The sequence below is a fragment of the Leucoraja erinacea genome, chromosome 5 (assembly GCF_028641065.1).
Source record: "Leucoraja erinacea ecotype New England chromosome 5, Leri_hhj_1, whole genome shotgun sequence".
NCBI lineage: Eukaryota > Metazoa > Chordata > Chondrichthyes > Rajiformes > Rajidae > Leucoraja > Leucoraja erinaceus.
In genome coordinates, this window is record NC_073381.1 from 98,700,073 (window position 1) to 98,720,173 (window position 20,101).

General features: G+C 45.4%; 1 protein-coding gene across 1 annotated transcript in view; it reads left to right on the plus strand.

Moving 5' to 3' along the window:
* The first annotated feature begins 15,129 nt into the window (after positions 1–15,129).
* The window catches only part of kcnk5a (potassium channel, subfamily K, member 5a), a 46,699-nt gene continuing 41,727 nt past the window's right edge, over positions 15,130–20,101 (plus strand). Inside the window, exon 1 of the mRNA XM_055636345.1 lies at positions 15,130–16,855. Coding sequence (XP_055492320.1) covers positions 16,670–16,855 — 186 coding nt within the window. The 5' untranslated portion in view covers positions 15,130–16,669. The remainder of the gene's footprint in view (positions 16,856–20,101) is intronic.

A 20,101-nucleotide genomic window follows, 5' to 3' on the forward strand; every position in this document is an offset into this window, starting at 1 on the left:
TGCGGGAATCGCTGGTCGGCGCCGACTCGGTGGTCCGAAGGGCCTGTTTCTGCGCTGTATCCCTAAACTAAGGTTTGGTTTGCTCTGGATAGAATGGATGTGGAGAGGATGTTTCCACTAGTGGGAGAGTCTAGGACCAGAGGTCACAGCCTCAGAATTAAAGGACGTTCTTTTAGGAAACAGATGAGGAGAAATTTACTTAGTCAAAGGGTGGTGAATCTGTGGAATTCTCTGCCACAGACTGTGGAGGCCAAGTCAGTGGATATGTTTAAGGCAGAGATAGATAGATTGTTGATTTGTGCGTGTGTCAGAGGTTATGTGGAGAATGGGGTTAGGAGGAAGAGATAGATCAGCTATGATTGAATGATGGAGTAGGTTTGATGGGCGGAATGACCTAATTCTACTATCACATGACCTTTTGACTTTACAACTAAACTAAACCAAACTAAACTCAACTAAATTAAAAATGTATTGTATCTTCTATGGTTGTGAGAGAATGTGCCTGGAATGAGGATGGTGCGGGGATCGCTGACTTGGGGATCATTAATAGAGGTTTGGTCTGTGGAAAACACAAAAGGAGAGGGGACCAGGGGGGGGGGGGGGGGGAGAAATTTACTTAATCAGAGGGTGGTGACTCTGTGGAATTCTCTGCCAATCATGTGGAGGCCAAGTACATGGTGGTTTTTAAGGCAGGTGGATAGATTGTTGATTTGTGCGGATCAGAGGTTATGTGGAGGGGGTAGTTGGAAGAGATGCTCAGCTATGATTGAATGATGGAATGTTTGAGGGCCGGGATTCTACTATCACATGTTTTGACTTTCAACTAAACTAAACAAACTAAACTCAACTAAATTAAAAATGTATTGTATCTTCTATGGTTGTGAGAGAATGTGCCTGGAATGAGCGACTTGGGGATCAGACAGTATCTCTGGAAAACACAAAAGGGGGGGGGGGGGGGGGGGGGGGGGGGGGGGAGGGGGAAAGATGTTTCGGGTGGTGGAATCGTTGTAGGTGTGGTGGGGGGTGAAGGATAATATGCAGGGGGTAGTTGCTGCTGGCGTGAAAGGTGTGGACTTGGGAAGTCAGACAAAATTAGCTAGAGTAACTCAGCGGGTAAGACAGTATCTCTGGAGAAAAGGAATAGGTGATGTTTCGGGTCGAGACCCTTCTTCATACTGAGAGTCAGGGGAAAGGGAAACGAGAGATATAGACGGTGATGTAGAGAGATATAGAAACAAGTGAACGAAAGATACAAAAAAGTGAGCTAGGTGAAAACGAGTTGTAGACAATGAAAGTCATCAAGATGACTTTGAAGCTATTGTGACTTGGGTGGGGGAGAGACAGAGAGAGGGGGATGCAGGGGTTACTTGAATTCATAGAAATCAATAGTCATACTGCTAAGTTGTAAGCTGCCCAAGCGAAATATGAGATGCTTTCCTTCAATTTGCATTTCGTCTCACTGTGACAATGGAGGAAGCCCAGGACAGAAAGATCAGTGTGGGAATGGGAAGGGTAATTAAAGTGTTCGGCAACCGGGAGATCAGGTAGGTCCAGGCGGACTGAATGAAGGTGTTCAGCGAAACCATCATCCAGTCTATGTTTGGCCTCTGTTGTACCCGGGGAGAAACGGCAGATGAGAGCGGGCATCGGAGAATAGGAGGCAGTACAAATAAGCTGGAAGGGGCGAAGAGAAGATTTATTAGACTGTTGCCAGGACATGAGGGCCTGAGCTATAGGGAGAGGTGGGGCAGGCTAGGACTATGCCGTAGAGTGCAGGAGGCTGAGGGGTGATCTTATAAAGGTGTATAAAATCATGAGTGGAATAGATAGGGTGAATGCACATAGTCTTTTACCCAGAGTAGGTGAATCAAGTATCAGAGTACATAGGTTTAAGGTTGGACAGGAAACATTGAATAGGAACCTGAGGGTAAAAATCTTTCACGCAAAAGATGTTGGGTGTATGGAACGAGCTGCCAGAGGAGGTAGTTGAAGCAGGTACTAGACCAGCATGGAAAAGACACTTGGACAGGAACATCGATTGGATATGGGCCAAACGTGGACAAATGGGACGTGTAGACGGGGCATGTTGGTCATCATGGACGAGTTGGGCCGAAGGGCCTGTTTCCCTACTGTATAACTCTATGAATGAGGACTCCGTCAACTGCGGTAGAGAAGAAACCACAACTCCTGAAAAAGGATGGAATTTCAGAAGTCCTGGAATGGAAAGCCTCATCTGGAGAACAGGGACGGTGAGTATTAAGATTAGGTTCTGGTTTATTATTGTCACATGTACTGAGGTACCATGAAAAGCTGTGTTCTTCAAGATATCCAATCAGATCAGATAATACCATATATAAATACAATCAAGTCAAATTCAAGTACAATAGGTAGAGCAAAGGGGAAGATACAGAGTGCAGAATATAGTTCTCAGCATTGTAGCGCACCAGTTCCAGAGACAAAGTCCAATGTCCGCAATGGGGTAGAGGTGAATCAGACAGTGCCCTAGCTTGTGGAAGCACCGTTCAGAAGCCTGATAACAGAGGGGTAGAAGCTGTTCCTGAGTCTGGCTTTCAAGATTCTATATCTTTTGCCGGACGGGAGTGGGGTGAAGAAGGAAAGTGTTTGATTATATCGGCAGTGTGTAGATTGAAACAATGGTGGGGAGTCTGGTCTGTGTGATGGTCTGGGCTACATCTACAACCCTCTGCTATTTCGTGGGGAGTTTCAAGGATGGGATCTTTACCATGGGTGAGGAGGTGCAGACACACTGTAAAGGAACAGGGTGACCATTTCCTCCGTATATTTCTGAGGCTAATATTCATATGTTTTAGGAGTGGATTTAGGCCGTTTGGCCCATTGTCTACTCTGCCATTCAATCATGGCTGATCTACCTCTCCTTCCTAACCCCCTTCCCCTCGTAACCCCTGACAACTGTACTAATCAAGGATCAGTCTGAATAAGGGTCTCGACCCAAAATGTCACCCATTCCTTCTCTCCAGAGATGCTGCCCGTCCCACTGAGTTACTCCAGCATTTTGTGTTACATTCTAAACACAAATCTGTCAATAGGAACCTTAAAAATATCCATTGACTTGGCCTCCACCACTGTCTGTGGCAATGAATTCCACAGATTCACCACCCTCCGACTAAATAAATTCCTCCTCATCTCCTTTCTAAAGGTATGTCCTTTTTATTCTGAGGCTATGGCCCCTGGTCTTAGACTCACCCACTAGTGGAAACATCCTCTCCACACCCACTCTATCCAGGCCTTTCACTATTGGGTAAGTTTCAATGGGGTCTCCCCCTCATTCTTATAAACTTCAGCGTGTTCTGGCCCAGTGCCGTCAAATGCTCATCATATGTTAACCCACTCATTCCCACTCCCTTGAGTCTACTTATTAGTTCAAGTCATCTGCCATCTCATTGTGTACCTCAATTAAAATTGGTTTCACAATGTTTCTGTGAAACGCCTTGGGACATTGTAAATAGCACTTTAACAATCAAAGGCTTTTGTAACTGCAGTATGTACAAAGTGGCTAAAACCACAAAAAAAGGCACAATGCACATTTGGAAACGTAGAACAAAAAATACTAAACAGGCGATTGATATCAGTTGCCAAGTTGTTAGCGATTTCACTGTAAGGCTTTACTTCCAAGGACCTCTCAAAACCCGGTCATTCACTCTTATTCCCTCTGCCATCGGTCAAAAGATACAAATGTTCGAAAGCACATACCACCAGATTTCGGAACAGCTTCATCTTCACTGTTATCAGACTCTTTAACTGACTGACCAGTTTAAGTCCCGATCTTCCAACCTACCTTGAGGCAGCCCCTGCACTTTTTTAAATCTGCACTTTCTCTGAACCAGTAACACTGTATTCTGCAATCTGTTCCGTTTTCGTCTGGCACTTCCTAATGGACATGTGCATGGTTTGATTGTACTCAGGTGTGAAATGATAGACATAAAAAGCTGGAGTAACTCAGCGGGTCACACAACAATCTGGAGAGAAGGAATGGGTGACGTTTCGGGCTGAGACCCTTCTTCAGACAGAGTTCAGCTGGAGAAAGGGAAATGAAAGATATAGATGTTGCTGTGGAGAGATAAAGAACAAATGAATTAAAGATATGCAAAAAAGTAACGATGATAAAGGAAAGAGGCAATTTTTAGCTGTGTGCTAGGTGAAAAACGAGTTGCAGACAATGAGACTTAACAAGACGACTTTGAAGCTGGAATTACTTGGGTGGGGGAGGGATGGAGAGAGGTGATGACGTGACTGGATAGCACGGAAAATAATAAATTTCACTGTATCTTGGTACATGCGACAAGAATAAACCAATACCAACACATTTAGACCATTTTCAACCTGAGCCTCCAGTCAGGGAGGGTACCAGATCTGTGGAAAACATCATGTCTCGTGCCGGTTCCCAAAGCAGGGCGGCCGACCGAGATCAACGACTACAGACCGGTGGCCCTTACATCCCATATCATGAAAACAGTGGATTCGTCTCCTGAGACCACAAGTCCAGCCCGCACTCGACCCACTACAGTTTGCATACTAGGAGAACATTGGGGTGGATGACGCAGTCCTCTACATGCTGCACCGGATCTATTCCCTTTTGGACAAACCCGGTGGCTATGTGAGGATTATGTTCTTCGACTTCTCAAGTGCGTTCAACACCATCCAACCCCTGATTCTGAATGACAAGCTTAAGAAGATGGGGGTGGATTCCACATTTATCTCCTGGATAGACGACTACCTAACGGGTCGACCACAGTTTGTCAAGCTGGGGGACAGTGTCTCTAGCACAGTGGTGTGCAATGTTGGAGCCCCACAGGGAACGGTTCTGTCCCCGTTCCTCTTCACCCTGTATACAGCAGACTTTAACTATAAGTCTGACACATGCTACGTACCAATAATGAAAATATTCAGACTGATGCCCCGGGCCCCGCAGCGATTGTGGCATGTGTAAGAAACGGGCAGGAGGAGGAATACAGGAACTTGACCAGTTCTCTCCCCGCTAAAATGGGCCCCGCTTTCACCCATGTGCCCATGGAGTGCCCAGCAGAGAACTGTCTCATCCTTGAACTCTCTCTCACAACTACAAGACTAAAGAGATGGTGGTTAACTTTGGCAGGTCCAAGCTCCCCCTTCAGCCGGTCAACGCTGCTGGGGCTGACATTGAGGTGGTGCAGACATATAAATACCTTGTAGTGCACCTTGATAACAAACTGGACTGGTCTGTCAACTCTGACTCCCTCTACAAAAAAAGCCAGAGCAGACTCTTTTTCCTCAGAAGGCTCAAATCCTTCAATGTATGTAATGACATGCTGCACATGCTTTAAAACACTGTGGCTGCAAGTGTTATTTTCTATGCTGTTGTCTGCTGGGGCAACAGCATTAGTGCAAAAAACAACAAGAAGCTGGTCAAACTGGTTAAACGAGCTAGCTCAGTGCTGGAGGGGAGAGTAGACTCTGGGATGGATGTGCTTGAGAGGCGTATGAGGCACAAGGTGCAGGTCATCCTGAAAAACCCCGGGCATCCCCTCCATGTAATTCTGGAGAGTCAAAAGAGCATTCGGAACAACAACCGGCTCCTCTCCCTGCCCTGTAGAACGGAGCGGTTCAGGAGATCCTTCACCCCTGCAGTCATTAGATTTTATAATTCGGAACGCTAGGCTGTAGGGGGATGCATTCTTGCAATTTTTAATTTTTAATTGTTAATTATTGGTCTTTTTAAGTATTTATTGCTCTCAGGTAGTGTCCACAGTGTATTCTGTGTATTTTCTGTCTGCGTTCGTTTTGAATCTGTGAGTTTGTTGGCTGGGGGCTTCTGGACATCTGAATTTCCCTGAGGTGATCAATAAAGTATTTTATTATTATTATTATTATTATTATTATTATTATTATTATTATCACCTAAGAGAACTTTTATTTTCTGTGAAGATAGACACAAAATGCTGGAATAACTCAGCGGGTCAGGAAGCGTCTGTGGAGGAAAGGAATAGGTGACGTTTCAATAGACAATAGACAATAGGTGCAGTAGTAGGCCATTTGGCCCTTCGAGCCAGCACCGCCATTCAATGTAATCATGGCTGATCATCCCCAATCAGCATCCCATTCCTGCCTTCTCCCCATATCCCCTGACCGCTATTTTTAAGATCCCTATCAAGCTCTCTCTTGAAAGCATCCAGAGAACCTGCCTCCACCGCCCTCTGAGGCAGAGAATTCCACAGACTTACCACTCTCTGGGAGATAAAGTGTTTCCTCATCTCCGTTCTAAATGGCCTACTCCTTATTCTTAAACTGTGGCCCCTGGTTCTGGACTCCGCCAACATTGGGAACATGTTTCCTGCCTCTAGCATGTCCAAGCCCTTAACAATCTTATATGTTTCAATGAGATTCCCTCTCATCCTTCTGAACTCCAGAGTGTACAAGCCCAGCTGCTCCATTCTCTCAGCATATGACAGTTCCCGCCATCCTGGGAATTAACCTTGTAAACCTACGCTGCACTCCCTCAATAGCAAGAATGTCCTTCCTCAAATTAGGGGACCAAAACTGTACACAATACTCACTATTGTGGCCTCACTAGGGCTCTGTACAACTGCAGAAGGACCTCTTTGCTCCTATATTCGATTCCTCTTGTTATAAAGGCCAACATGCCATTCACTTTCTTCACTGCCTGCTGTACCTGCATGCTTACTTTCATAGACTGATGTACAAGGACCCCCAGTTCCCGTTGTACTTCCCCTTTTCCCAACTTGACACCATTTAGATAGTAATCTGCCTTCCTGTTTTTGCTACCAATGTGGATAACCTCACATTTATCCGCATTAAACTTCATCTGCCATGCCCACTCCCCCAACCTGTCCAAGTCACCCTGCATTCTCATAGCATCCTCCTCGCAGTTCACACTGCCACCCAGCTTTGTGGCATCTGCAAATTTGCTAATGTTACTTTGAATCCCTTCATCCAAATCATTTATGTATATTGTAAATAGCTGCGGTCCCAGCACCGAGCCTTGCGGTACCCCACTAGTCACTGCCAGCCATTCTGAAAGGGACCCGTTAAATCATACTCTTTGTTTCCTGTCTGCTAACCACTTCTCTATCCATGTCAGCACTCTACCCCCAATACCATGTGCCCCAATTTTGCCCACTAATCTCCTATGTGGGACCTTATCAAATGCTTTCTGAAAGTCCAGGTACACTACATCCACTGCCTCTCCCTTGTCCATTTTCCTAGTTACATCTTCAAAAAATTCCAGAAGGTTAGTCAAGCATGATTTCCCCTTCGTAAATCCATGCTGACCCGGACTGATCCTGTTACTGTTATCCAAATGTGTGGCTATCTCATCTTTTATAATTGACTCCAGCATCTTCCCCACCACCGATGTCAGGCTAACTGGTCTATAATTCACCATTTCTTTCTCTCTCCCGCCTTTCTTAAAAAGTGGGATAACATTAGCTACCCTCCAATCCACACTAACTGATCCCGAGTCTATAGAACATTGGAAAATTATCACCAATGCATCCACAATTTCTAGAGCCACTTCCTTAAGTACCCTGAGATGCAGACCATCAGGCCCTGGGGATTTATCAGCCTTCTGTCCCATCAGTCTATCCAACACCATTTCCTGCCTAATGTGGATTTCCTTCAGTTCCTCTGTCACGCCTGATCCTCTGGCCACTACTATATCATGAAGATTGTTTGTGTCCTCCTTAGTGAAGACAGATTCAAAGTAACCTGTTCAACTCATATTCCCGCATAATAATTCACCTTTTTTTTCGTCGAGACTGCAATTTCTTTTTGGTTTGGACGTGGCTACAATGAGAGAGCGGTAGAAGATGTTGGTTTGTAACCGTATAGAGTTTGTACAGCGCGGGTTTTCTCTGACAGACTCCAAAGACCTGCAGGTCTGTTGGTTCATTGGTTTGGTATACGTGTAAATTGTACCTTGTGTATTACTTGTGGGCTTTGAGATTTTTTTTTAAAAAAGCATGGTGACTCGAGGGTTGGGCGATGAGGGCTTGGTTGGTCGATGGATAATGCAAGTGACAAAGGCTGGAGGTTAAAAGCAGTCTATAGGGTGGATGGAGGGAAATGGGTGGAAGGAGACAATGGGGAAAGAGGGGAGAAAAAACGGAAATGAGACATGGATGGGATACTGCAAAAGAAGGGAAAGGGACATGGTTATGGTGTGGGGGGAGGGGGGGTGGTTTGGACGACAATGAGAGAAAGATGTTGGAACCGGAGTACAGGACAGAGAGGGGTGGGGAGTATTACTTGTGGGCTTTGAGATTTGGCTGCTATGTAAATGCAAGTTGTTATTGTTGTAGATAACGAAAATTGTTCAAATTGTTTATTTCCGAAACAGAGTAATGCTATGTTGGACAGCTCAATGTTTCTCATTGCCTTAGTACACTACAATTAACAGAAACAATAGATTACCATCTTGACTATCCATTCAAGATGAGGTTTGAATGATCGGAACCAGTAGATGGTTTAGTTTAGATCAAAGATAGACACAAAATGCTGGAGTAACTCAGCGGAACAGGCAGCATCTCTGGAGAGGAGGAATGGGTGACAGTTTGGGTCGAGAGTGGAGTTGGAGTTGGACACCATGGAAACAGGTCCTTCGGCCCACCGAGCTCTCCCAACCAGCGATCCCCACACACTTATACTATTGTATACCCACTAGGCAATGGCTCTACCAGCCGCAACACTGTGCCATCCTAATGAGGATAGTTCTGTATTTTCGGCAGGCAGCGGAGGTCAAAGTGATCGCATGGGATGGGTCATGGTTGGGATCCAAGATGGGGCGTGTTCGACTAAGTCACCAGTCACCAGAGAATGGGCTTACAATTCACCAGAGACTGAGCTTGCAATTGCCCTCATTCCGATGACCAGCATCACCTTTAAACTTTGCACTCACACCTTTCACTCGGCCTCCAGCCGCAGCCAACATAATCTTGTCCCACCGGTCATTCCTTCTTCTCCCCGCTCCCGTCCGGCAGAAGGTACAGAAGCTTGAAAGTGTGCACCACCAGACTCAGGAACAGCTTCTTCCCCTCTGTTATCAGGCTTCTGAATGGTCCTTCCATAAGCTAGGGTACTGTCTGATTCACCTCTACCCCATTGTGGACATTGGACTTTGTCTCTGGAGCTTGTTCCCCAATGTGGGAGCTTGATCGCCCCGACATGAAGGGCTCAACCGCCAGCCATGAGAGCCAAGATCGTCCCGTCAACGGACGGCTCGAGACCCCCGAGACCCCTGATCGCGGGAGAACAAAGTAGGGAAGAGATTGAACTTTTTTTTTTTGTCTTCCATCACAGTGAGGAATGTGGAGGAGTAACTGTGGTGGATGTTTATGTTAAAATGTATTTTGTGTGTCTTGTTGCTTTTTATTGGTATGACTGTAGGGCAAATCAAATTCCTCGTATGTTGCAAAACATACTTGACTAATAAAGCATTATTGTGATTATGAAGAAGGGTCTCAGCCCGATACATCACCTATTGATTAGTTCCATAGATGCTGCCTCACCCTCTGAGTTTCTCCAGCATTTTTGTCCACCTTCGATTTTTCCAGCCTCTGCAGTTCTTTCTTAAACATAATGATCATGATTATGATGACAGAGCCAAACACATTTCTATGAAATTTAGGTCCAGTTTAGTAAGAAGAATGAAAAAAAAACTGCTAAAGGAAATCTAAATGAGAACATCTGCTTCCTCCCTACTGCAGATGACAGCTCGCTGATAAAACCCTGCATAAACCGTTAGCACTTGTCCGATTCCCCGCTACTGGTTATTGTCTCAGTGCTGACATCCAGACAGTGACTTGCAGTGAGCCTTCAGCACTCTGCAAACCTGCTCAATGCAAATGGCTGCAATCATGCTGAAGAAGGCTCTCGACCTAAAACATCACCCATTCCTTCCATCCAGAGATGCTGCCTGTCCCCGCTGAGTTACTCCAGCCTTTTGTGTCTATCTTCAGTTTAAACCAGCATCTGCAGTTCTTTCCTACACATTTCTGCTGCTTAGTTTAGTTTAGAGATACAGCGCGGAAACAGGCCCTTCTGCCAATCGAGTCATAAGGTCATAAGTGATAGGAGCGGAATTAACCCATTCTGCCCATCAAGTCTACTCCGCCATTCAATGATGGCTGATTTGTCTCTCCCTCCTAACCCCATTCTCCTGCCTTCTCCCCGTAACCCCAGACACCTGCACCGACCAGCGATCCCCGCACACTACACTATCCTACACACACTAGGGACAATTTACACTTATAGGGTGATTTCACCAAATGTCAAATGAGCGTAGATCCCCCCTCACGTGACCGAAGATTTTAACTGGAGGACATATGTCACATCGGTACATGTTAGTGAATGGGGAAACACGCACTTTCACACCCGTTAAAAACATGGAAAACGGACTTTTTTTGAGCTGAAATTTTCTGTGCTAGTCGGGGTGACCGTGAAGCACAGCGACCTAAATTTTGAGGCAAAAAAAAAGATAGAAAGTAAGGTAATTACAAGAGGGAGCTGAAGGTGGAACACAGCGGAAGTGAACAGCAGACATTTGCCGTGGAGATTTAAAGATTCAAAATATCGGGAATTATCGCGTTTGCTCGCTGCATTTCATCAAAAGTAAGGCATTATTAACTGATGAAATGATGACTAGCACAGAAAATTTCAGCTCAAAAATCGGCCGTTTTCCATGTTTTTAACGGGTGTGAAAGTGTGTGTTTCCCCATTCACTAACATGTACCGATGTGACATATGTCCTCCAGTTAAAATTTTCGGTCATGTGAGGGGGGATCTACGCTCATTTGACATTTGGTGAAATCACCCTATACCAATCCAATTAGCCTATAAATCTCCACGTCTTTGGAGTGTGGGAGGAAACCAGAGCTGCCGGAGAAAACCATGCAGGTCACGGGGAGAACGTACAAACTCCATACAGACAGCACCCATGGTCAGGATTGAACCCGGGTCTATGGCGCTGTGAGGCAGCAACTCTACTGCTGCGCCATCGTGCCACCCTGCTGCTTTTGATGATCAGCGACGGTACACAATCCTACACTATTTATTCAACTTCTGCTACCAATAGCAATTTTATGCCGTTCGTTACATGAATGAAATGGAGCTGAACATGATGTCAAGTTAAACAAATCTCCTCCACCTGCACGTAATCCATATCCCTCCATTTTCCGCATATCCATGTGCCAATCTAAAAGCCTGTTAAATGCCACTATCTTATCTGCCTCCACCTTTTTGCCTTTGCACCCTGGCAACTTATTCCAGGCACCCACCGCAAAGTGTGTAGGAAGGAACTGCAGATGCTGCTTTAAACCGAAGATAGACACAAAATGCTGGAGTAACTCAGCGGGACAGGCAGCATCTCTGGAGAGAAGGAATGGGTGACATTTTGGGTCAAGACCCTTCTTCAGACTGAAGGGTGCTCCGGTTTCCCCCTACACTCCAAAGACGTGCAGGGTATATGGAACGAGCTGCCAGATGAGGTAGTTGAAGCAGATATTCTGGAATTTCGAAGAATGAGAGGGTATCTTACAGAAACATATACAATTCTTATGGGATTGGACAGATCTAGATGCAGGAAGAATGTTCCCGGTGTTGGAGGAGTCCAGCACCAGGGGCCACGGTCTAAGAATAAGGGGTAGGCCATTTAGAACTGAGATGAGAAAAAACTTTTTCACCCAGAGAGTTGTGAATCTGTGGAATTCTCTGCTACAGAGGGTAGTGGAGGCCAATTCACTGGATGTATTCAAGGGAGTTAGATTTAGCTCTGAGGGCTAACAGAATCCAGGGAGAGTGGTGACTCTCTGGAACTCTCTGCCACAGAGGGTAGTTGAGGCCAGTTCATTGGCTATATTTAAGAGGGAGTTAGATGTGGCCCTTGTGGCCAAGGGGATCAGGGGGTATGGAGAGAAAGCAGATACGGGATACTGAGTTGGATGATCAGCCATGATCATATTGAATGGCCGTGCAGGCTCGAAGGGCCGAATGGCCTACTCCTGCACCTAATTTCTATGTTTCTATGTTTTTATATGGGAGAAAGCAGGAACGGGGTACTGATTTTGGGTGATCAACCATGATCATATTGAATGGTGGTGCTGGCTCAAAGGGCAGAATGGCAGAATGGCCTACTCCTGCACCTATTGTCTATGTTTACTCACCATTCTCTGGGTGAACAATGTTTCCTTCAGATCCCCTTTAAATTTCTCACCCCCGTTACTCTGAATTGATTTCCTCTAGTTTTATCTGCCTTCACAAGGGGAAAGTTTTCCTAAACTCTCCACATCCTTTTATACATTTATGTTGTGTTCTTCTTTGATCTCCTGAGCTCCAGTGAGAATAGACCTCTGCACCTCCACATCCCAAGCCTCTAAAGACCCATCAGTCCGAAGAAAGGTCCCGACCCGAAATGTAGCCAGTCCATTCCTTCCCCAGATGCTGCCTGACCTGTTGACTTCCCCTGGCACTTTGTGTTTAGCCTTGTTTGGAGATACAGCATGTAAACAGGCCCTTTGGCCCACCGAGTCCACGCTGACCAGCGACCCCTGTACATCAGCACTATCCTACACACACTAGGGAAAATGTTCACAATTTTACTGAAGCCAATTAGCCTGCAAACCTGTACGTCTTTGGAGTGTGGGAGGAAACTGGAACACCTGGAGAAAACCCACGCGGTCATGGGGAGAATGTACAAACACTGTACAGACGGCACCCGTATTCAGGATTGAACCCTGGTCTCTGGTGCGTTAAGGCTGCAACTCTACTGCTGCGCCACCGTGCTGCCCGTCTTCACAGCTAAATTAATCTGTCTCACACAGCGAATTTTTCGGCGATGACCGGCATCATATCAGTGTCGAAATCCAGAGGTGATAAAAAAATGTTGCAACACTTGAAAAAACACCGTGCATCATATGTCATCACGCCGCGTCAAGCCGCAAATTATTCGGTCACCTGATACGTCAGTCAATTATTCCGGCAGTCGCCGAAAAAAAATCGCCAAGTGGGACAAGCCCTTTAGTGTTGAGTTTCCCATGTTTTGCTCAATATTCTAGTGTCTGCAGTTCCTTCTGCCTTCTCTGCTGCCCTTCGAACTTCCGATGTTCATTCGTTACTGCAAACCTTCAGCATTTTCCGGTAGTGTTTTTAGAGCTGGCTTACAGAAACAAAGTGCTGGAGTAACTCAGCAGGGTCAGGCAGCATCTCTGGAGAACATGGATAGCCACAAGAAAAAACATATCTATGTTATCCTTTTGCCTGCTATATCATGTCCTTCAACTTTGGTGATAAGCCTGTACTGTGGCTGCTTTATCAAATGCCTTCTGGTCGTCTACATGAAACTGCAGAACGCTGCTATTTCTATCTGTTACCTTGTCAAGAATGGGTTGTAGTGTTATGCAGGCACAAAATGCTGGAGTAACTCAGCGGGACAGGTGGCGTTCTTCAATCTCGACCTGAAACGTCGACCATTCATTCTCCCCAGAGATGCTGCCTGTCCCGCAGAGTTACTCCAGTATTTTGTGTCTAGAAACATAGAAAATAGGTGCAGGAGTGGGCCATTCAGCCCATTCAATATGATCATGGCTGATTATCCAACTCAGTATCCTGTACCTGCTTTCTCTCCATACCCCCTGAACCCTTTGGCCACAAGGGCCACATCTAACTCCCTCTTAAATATAGCCAATGAACTGGCCTCAACTACCTTCTGTGGCAGAGAGTTCCAGAGATTCACCACTCTCTGTATCTCTATCTTTATTATTGTCACTTTTACTTAAGCACTTGTGATATTTGAGTCAACATTTAATATCAGAGATTGCTGTCCAAATGCCATGCAATAAAGTGCAAAAACATTAGTTTTAGGTTTATATTGCACCGAGATACAGTGAAAAGCTTTGTTCTCCATGCTATCCAAACAGATCCGATTATACGAAACATAAATACAATTAGTTCAAATTCAAGTACAATAGGTAGAGCAAAGGGGAAGACACAGAGTGCAGAATATAGTTCTCAGCATTGTAGCTCACCAGTTCCACAGACAAGGTCCAATGTCCATAATGGTGTAGAGGTGAATCGGACAGCACCCTAGCTTATGGAAGGACCGTTCACAAGCCTGATTACAGAGGGGAAGAAGCTGTTCCTGAGTTTGGCTGTGGGCCGAGGAGCTTTTTTGTTCAAGTTCGTGACCCAACTCATGGAACAATCCTGAATTTTTAACATATTGTGTAAACATATTGTATAAATCATTACCTGAAACGCGTCAAGAACAAAACCTGCACATGTTTTAAAAATATGAGAAATACGTCCAATTTTCCAAGTAGTAATTGTCCAATCAATGCACCCTTGACATTGAGGTCGGATGCAAATTGACCAATCCCGCGCTTTGTTTTATGGTCACTAGGCAGTGAGGACCCTGGGATCATGGCGGTCTCCTCATTACATCAAAACAATAGCAAGGTTTCCAAGGAATAAAGGTAATGCTCACCTTGCTGATCATTTTGTTTTTCAATTGCTTTATCTTTATAAAGTTATGATGTGAACTGTTAATTAAAAATGATAAATAATAAATGTAGAGCTAGGGTTAGGGTCAAGGGGTCAGTCGGTTGGTCGGCCGAAGGATGCTGTGAATTATCACCAATGCATCCACGATTTCCAGAACCACTTCCTTAAGTACCCGGGGATGCAGACCATCAGGCCCTGAGGATTTATCAGCCTTCAGTCCCATCAGTCTACCCAACACCATTTCCTGCCTAATGTGGATTTCCTTCAGTTCCTCCGCCACCCCAGATCCTCTGTTACTAGTACATCAGGAAGATTGTTTGTCTCCTCCTTAGTGAAGCTGGCCATATTTAAAGTAACCAGACCATGTTATTTTTGCGGCCAACCAGTGGTTTGCATCGTGCAGTTCAGCCTCTGTATATCTGTTCGTGACGTCTTCTTCGAACAGTGGTCATTGACAAATCCACACTTAACTCCTGAAGAGTGTTTCTGATCTGTCGGACAGGTGTTTACAGATTTTTCTTTATTGTAGAGAGAATCCTTCTGTCATCAGCAGTGGAGGTCTTCCTTGGCCTGCTAGTCTCATTTCGATTAGTAAGCTCACCAGTGCTCTCTTTCATCTTAATAATGTTCCAAACAGTTGATTTTGGTAAGCCTAATGTTTGGCTGATGTCTTTCGGTCTCATAATGGCTTCTTTGACTTTCATTGGCACAACTTTGGTCCTCATGTTGATAAACAGCAATAAAAGTTTCCAAAGGTGATGGAAAGATTGGAGGAAAGACTAGGCGCTGAGAGCTCTCTTATACCTGCATTAAGGAGGCAATTAAACATACCTGAGCAATTACAAACACCTGTGAAGTCATGTGTCCCAAACATTATGGTGCCCTGAAATGGGGGGGACTATGTATAAACACAGCTGTAATTTCTACATGGTGAAACCAAAATGTATAAAAATGGCCTTTAATAAAATCTGACAATGTGCACTTTAACCACATGTGATTTTTTTTTTCTATTTCAAATATCAAATTGTGCAGTACGGAGACAAATAAATAAATGATGGGTCTTTGTCCCAAACATTATGGAGGGCACTGTATGTGTGTGTGTATGTGTGTGAGTGTGTGTGTGAATGTGCGTGTGTATATGTGAGTGTGTGTCTGTGAATGTGAGTGTGCATATGTAAGTGTGTGTCTGTGAGTGTGTGCATGTATGTATGTGTGTGTGTGTGTGTGTGTGTGTTTATGTGATTGTGAGAGTAGGTGAGTGTGTGTGTATGTGTATGTATATGCATGTATATAGGTGTATGCGTGTGCATTAGTTAACCCTCCAGGTGCTTTCAAAGGCAGTGTTAACAGCACAAAGATAGCCACAAAATGCTGAGTAACTGCAGCGGGACAGGCAGCATCTCTGGAGAGAAGGAATGGGTGGCGTTTCGGGTCGAGAGAGCTTACAGTGGGAGAGACACTGTGGAGCAGGCTCTGGGTGCAGGGAGCGGGCCGATGTACACAAACACACACAGACCCGTTGCAGTCTCCGCCCCCTGAATTCCGAGCAGACACTTCAAATATGAACTTTCCTACCGGCTGGCCACACTCTGAGCCGCTCTTTTAGACCGACACGTGTCGCAGGAGGGAGAGAGAGAGCGAAAGATTTTTGAAAAAATTCACAAAAAATCCACCAACTTTACTTTTTTTTAAAACAAAGTACTGAATCAACTTCAAATACTTTAAAAGTTGTTTTTTTTTTTTTAATTTTCAGATTTAAAAAAACCCAGCTGGGTGGAAAAACTTTATTCACCCCTTGGTGTAGATTTTTTAATCCACTCACGAGGTGGACTTTTAGAATAATTTGGTGGATTTTGGTTTGAAAAGAAGGAATAAACTTTTTGCTCCAACTTTGAGAAAGTTTGGCGTCCGGGACGAGGGCGCTCTTAACTGGAAAATCAATTTCGCGCAGAGAAGTGGCCGGGGGAGTTTGTTTTATATATGTGTGTGAGCTCTCTTTTATTTGCGCTTCGAAGTGGGAGAACGTTGTTTTCTTGTATACATTTTTTTTTGGTGTTCTACTCGCCCCTTCCCCACACGCTCTCCCCTCCCCGTGTCGTGGCTCTGTGTGCGTGTGTGTATCTGAATCCCATCGGCAAGGATGGTAGACAGAGGACCTCTCTTGACTTCGGCTATCATCTTCTATCTATCCATCGGAGCTGCTATCTTCCAAGTTTTAGAAGAGCCGAACTGGACCGCAGCAGCCGACCAGTACAAGATGAAAAAATCTCAGATCCTTGAGGAACATCCTTGTCTTACACAAGCAGCCCTGGAGAAGATCTTAGCGGTAAGATACATTCCTACTCCCTAGTAGACCCTCACCTCCCCCCACCCCCCGTCCGGTCTCTCTCAGTTCTCATTCATTCGATCCAATCCGCTCTGAAAGTTGTTATCCACACTAACTCTTCTTTTGAATTTAATTCTATCTCAATCTAACCTCGTCACCTCCAATCCAATGTCTCTCTCATTTCTTTTGAAAAAGATTTTAAACCCTGCAGACTAAGATTAAAAATACCCCCCTCTTTTCGCCCTAATATGTCAAATTTTAACAAGGCTTTTATCATTTCCTGTGTAACTAAAACATACTCATAGCTGAGATATGTGTAGTACTTTAAGCTATCGCAATGAGATTGAAATTAGTCATGGTTTTTCCGATTAGTATGTAACTTTAAAATGATTAATAAGTTTATATTGTTTCCTGTTCGCGATATCGCTGCGATATATGCACCATTGTACTGTGTATTTGCATTAGCCGTTATATTAATTGTCCGAGACCATCATTGAAACGAGGAATTTCATTACATCCCGATGTTTTGACTATCATTTCAAACTGAAGCTAGTCGGATTAAAAAAAATATCCCATTGCTCCTAATAGAACATTAAAATAAGATAGACTTGGTGTAACTAACTTAGCGGGTCAGACAGCATCTCTACAGGGAAACAATTATCTCCAGAGATGCTGTCTGACCCGCTGAGTTACGCCAAGCGTGTTGTGTCTATCTTCGGTTTAAACCAGGCTGATCCTTCCTAAAAATCAAAATTTCCCGGTTAAGATTTATAAACAACGACTGGGTCACGATTCATATTACAGCGTTGATCTTTATTTTTTCCTCACTGTCTTGTCCCACCAAAAAAAGTCATTTTGGCGCCCCCCCCGCTCATTTTCTTTCCAGAGGCGATTTTAGCAAAGGGCGTTACAGCGTCATGGAAATTAAAATATATTTTCCCCCGAAGAGTCAGATGGCGTTTTGTTAAGTCTGGATTGCCAGGGATTTGTTCACTAGAACCCGTGACACATTTCATTTGGAGTCATTCCCGAGCCCCGTCACAACAGAAGTCGAGTCTGTGAATAGTTTTTCTTTCGCCTTGAAAAGTTTTTTTTTTAAAACGTATTGCCAATGAGTTTTGTTATTCGAAACGCGAAGGAAGAGAGAAAGACACACACACACAAATGGTTGTTATTGAAACCCGATTCCAAGGCGAAACGGGGGTGAAGGGAATATAGTGGCGTGACCTTTGGTAGTTGGAGGATTTGACCACAAATCATGTGTCGAAATGCGCTGATGTCGATGGTTACAAGTGAGAAATAGATGAGTAACTGCACCAGACTCCCATTACTGCCCTCAAAGTAAAACCTCAGGACCTGTAGGCTTTTTCCAGAGTGGTCTGAAGAAAGGTCTCGACCCAAACCGTCGCCAATTCCTTCTCCCCAGAGATGCTGTCTGACCCGCTGAGTTACTCCAGCTTTTTGTGTCTACGGTTTAAACCAGCATCTTCAGTTCCTTCCTACACATCTCCAGAGTGTCTGTCGATTTGAATGTTGTGTTCCTTCTGTCCATAACTTTCTAATTTCTTCCCACAACACACACACACACACACAGACAACACACACACACACACGTGTTGGGTGTTAAGACCGTTGTAGATATTTTGGCGTGCGTGTTGTTTTCTTTCTGAAGGCCGACTGCCTATAGGATTCAAGCCCAATGTGTGTAATATCCTCTCTCCCACACGTTGGGAGAGAGGGAGGGCATGAGAGATAGGGGGGTGGGTGGGTTTGTACACCATTGGGTTAAGCAGCTGAAAACTAATTCCACCCTCCACCGCCACCCCGTTGAAATTGAGTTTGTTTCCCCCCCCCTTCAAAAGAAAGCTTTTTCCTCCAGTTCCCAGAAACACACAAGGGGATGAGTAAAACACAAAACGCTGGAGTTACTCAGCGGGGACAGGCAGCAAGCATCTCCGGAGAGAAGGAATGGGTGATGTTTGGGGTCGAGACCTGAAACATCGCCCATTCCTTCTCCCCAGAAATGCTGCCTGTCCCCGCCGAGTTACTGCAGCTTCCGCGGCTCCTTCCAACTCCAGCATGTTGTGTCTAGCTTTGAAGAGAAGACGTTCTCCAAGAATTTCTAAGTCTCCTTCGAACTTTCCACAGACTAGCTTCACGAATGATTTTCTATTGACTTCTCGATAAATTGTCTTTCCTTAATTCGGCAAATATTTGTTTTGTTGTTGTTGTTGGCCCTTTTTCACTGAAGGTGCGTGTTGTCTGTTTTATTGATAATCCATGCACTCTCTTTTTCTGTGCAGCGGGCAGGATTGCACGTGTGCGCTCAGAACGACCAGGCAGTGGAGAAGAAAAAATAGTGTAAAACAGACAGGAGGAGAGAGGCCGAGAGGGTACGGGGTGAAAGTGGATGCGAGGGGTGGTGGTGGTGGTGGTGGTGGGAGCCGGGCGGGCGGGCGGGTTGATCCTGCGGCGGCCACGCTTCGCTAGCTCTTTCACTTGTCAAGCAGGGCGGCCGGCACCGAGCTGGACGCTGGACAATTGAGCTGAACGCTTCTTTTCGTGACCACCCCAGCGCCACGGTCGTTAGCTTTACAACTCCAGCCGACAGTTCTGCGAGAGAGTTATCTGTCCAAAGTTTTGGGGAGAGAGGGAATGAGCTAGAAGGGCTGGGAGAGTGAGCTGTAGGAGGGGGTGTTGGGAACTGGAGAGAGAAAGAGAGAGAGCTGGAAGGTGCAGAGAAAGAGGGAGGAGAAAGGGAGAGAGATCTAGAGGGGGGGGGGGGGGGGGAAAAAGGAGGTAGAGGGAGTGAGAGAGGGGGCAGGCGGACATTAGGAACAGACGTAAATGGGGAGAGAGTGAGAGGGGGAGCTGGATTGAGAGAGACAGAGAGATGTGGAGAGGGGAGGAGGGGGGAGAGGGAGAGAAAGAGAGAGGGGGAAGGAGAGAGAGGGGAGAGAGAGAGAGAGAGGGGGGAGGGAGAGAGAGAGAGAGAGGAGAGAGAGAGAGAGAGAGAGAGTGTGTGTGAGAGAGGGAAAGCTAGAACGTGAGGATGAAAGGGAGGGTAGTGCTGGTATCTAAACACTGAAAAACAATTCCCAGCACAGTATGTCTTATCTGTTTTAAGGAACTGACACAAGTCCTGCTGAAGTGAACAGCTAAACATTGCTCATAACTTCCCCCCAGTGTCACTGTGCATTCCCTTGGTTTAATGCGAATCTGCTTACTTTGCGAATTCTTGTGCAG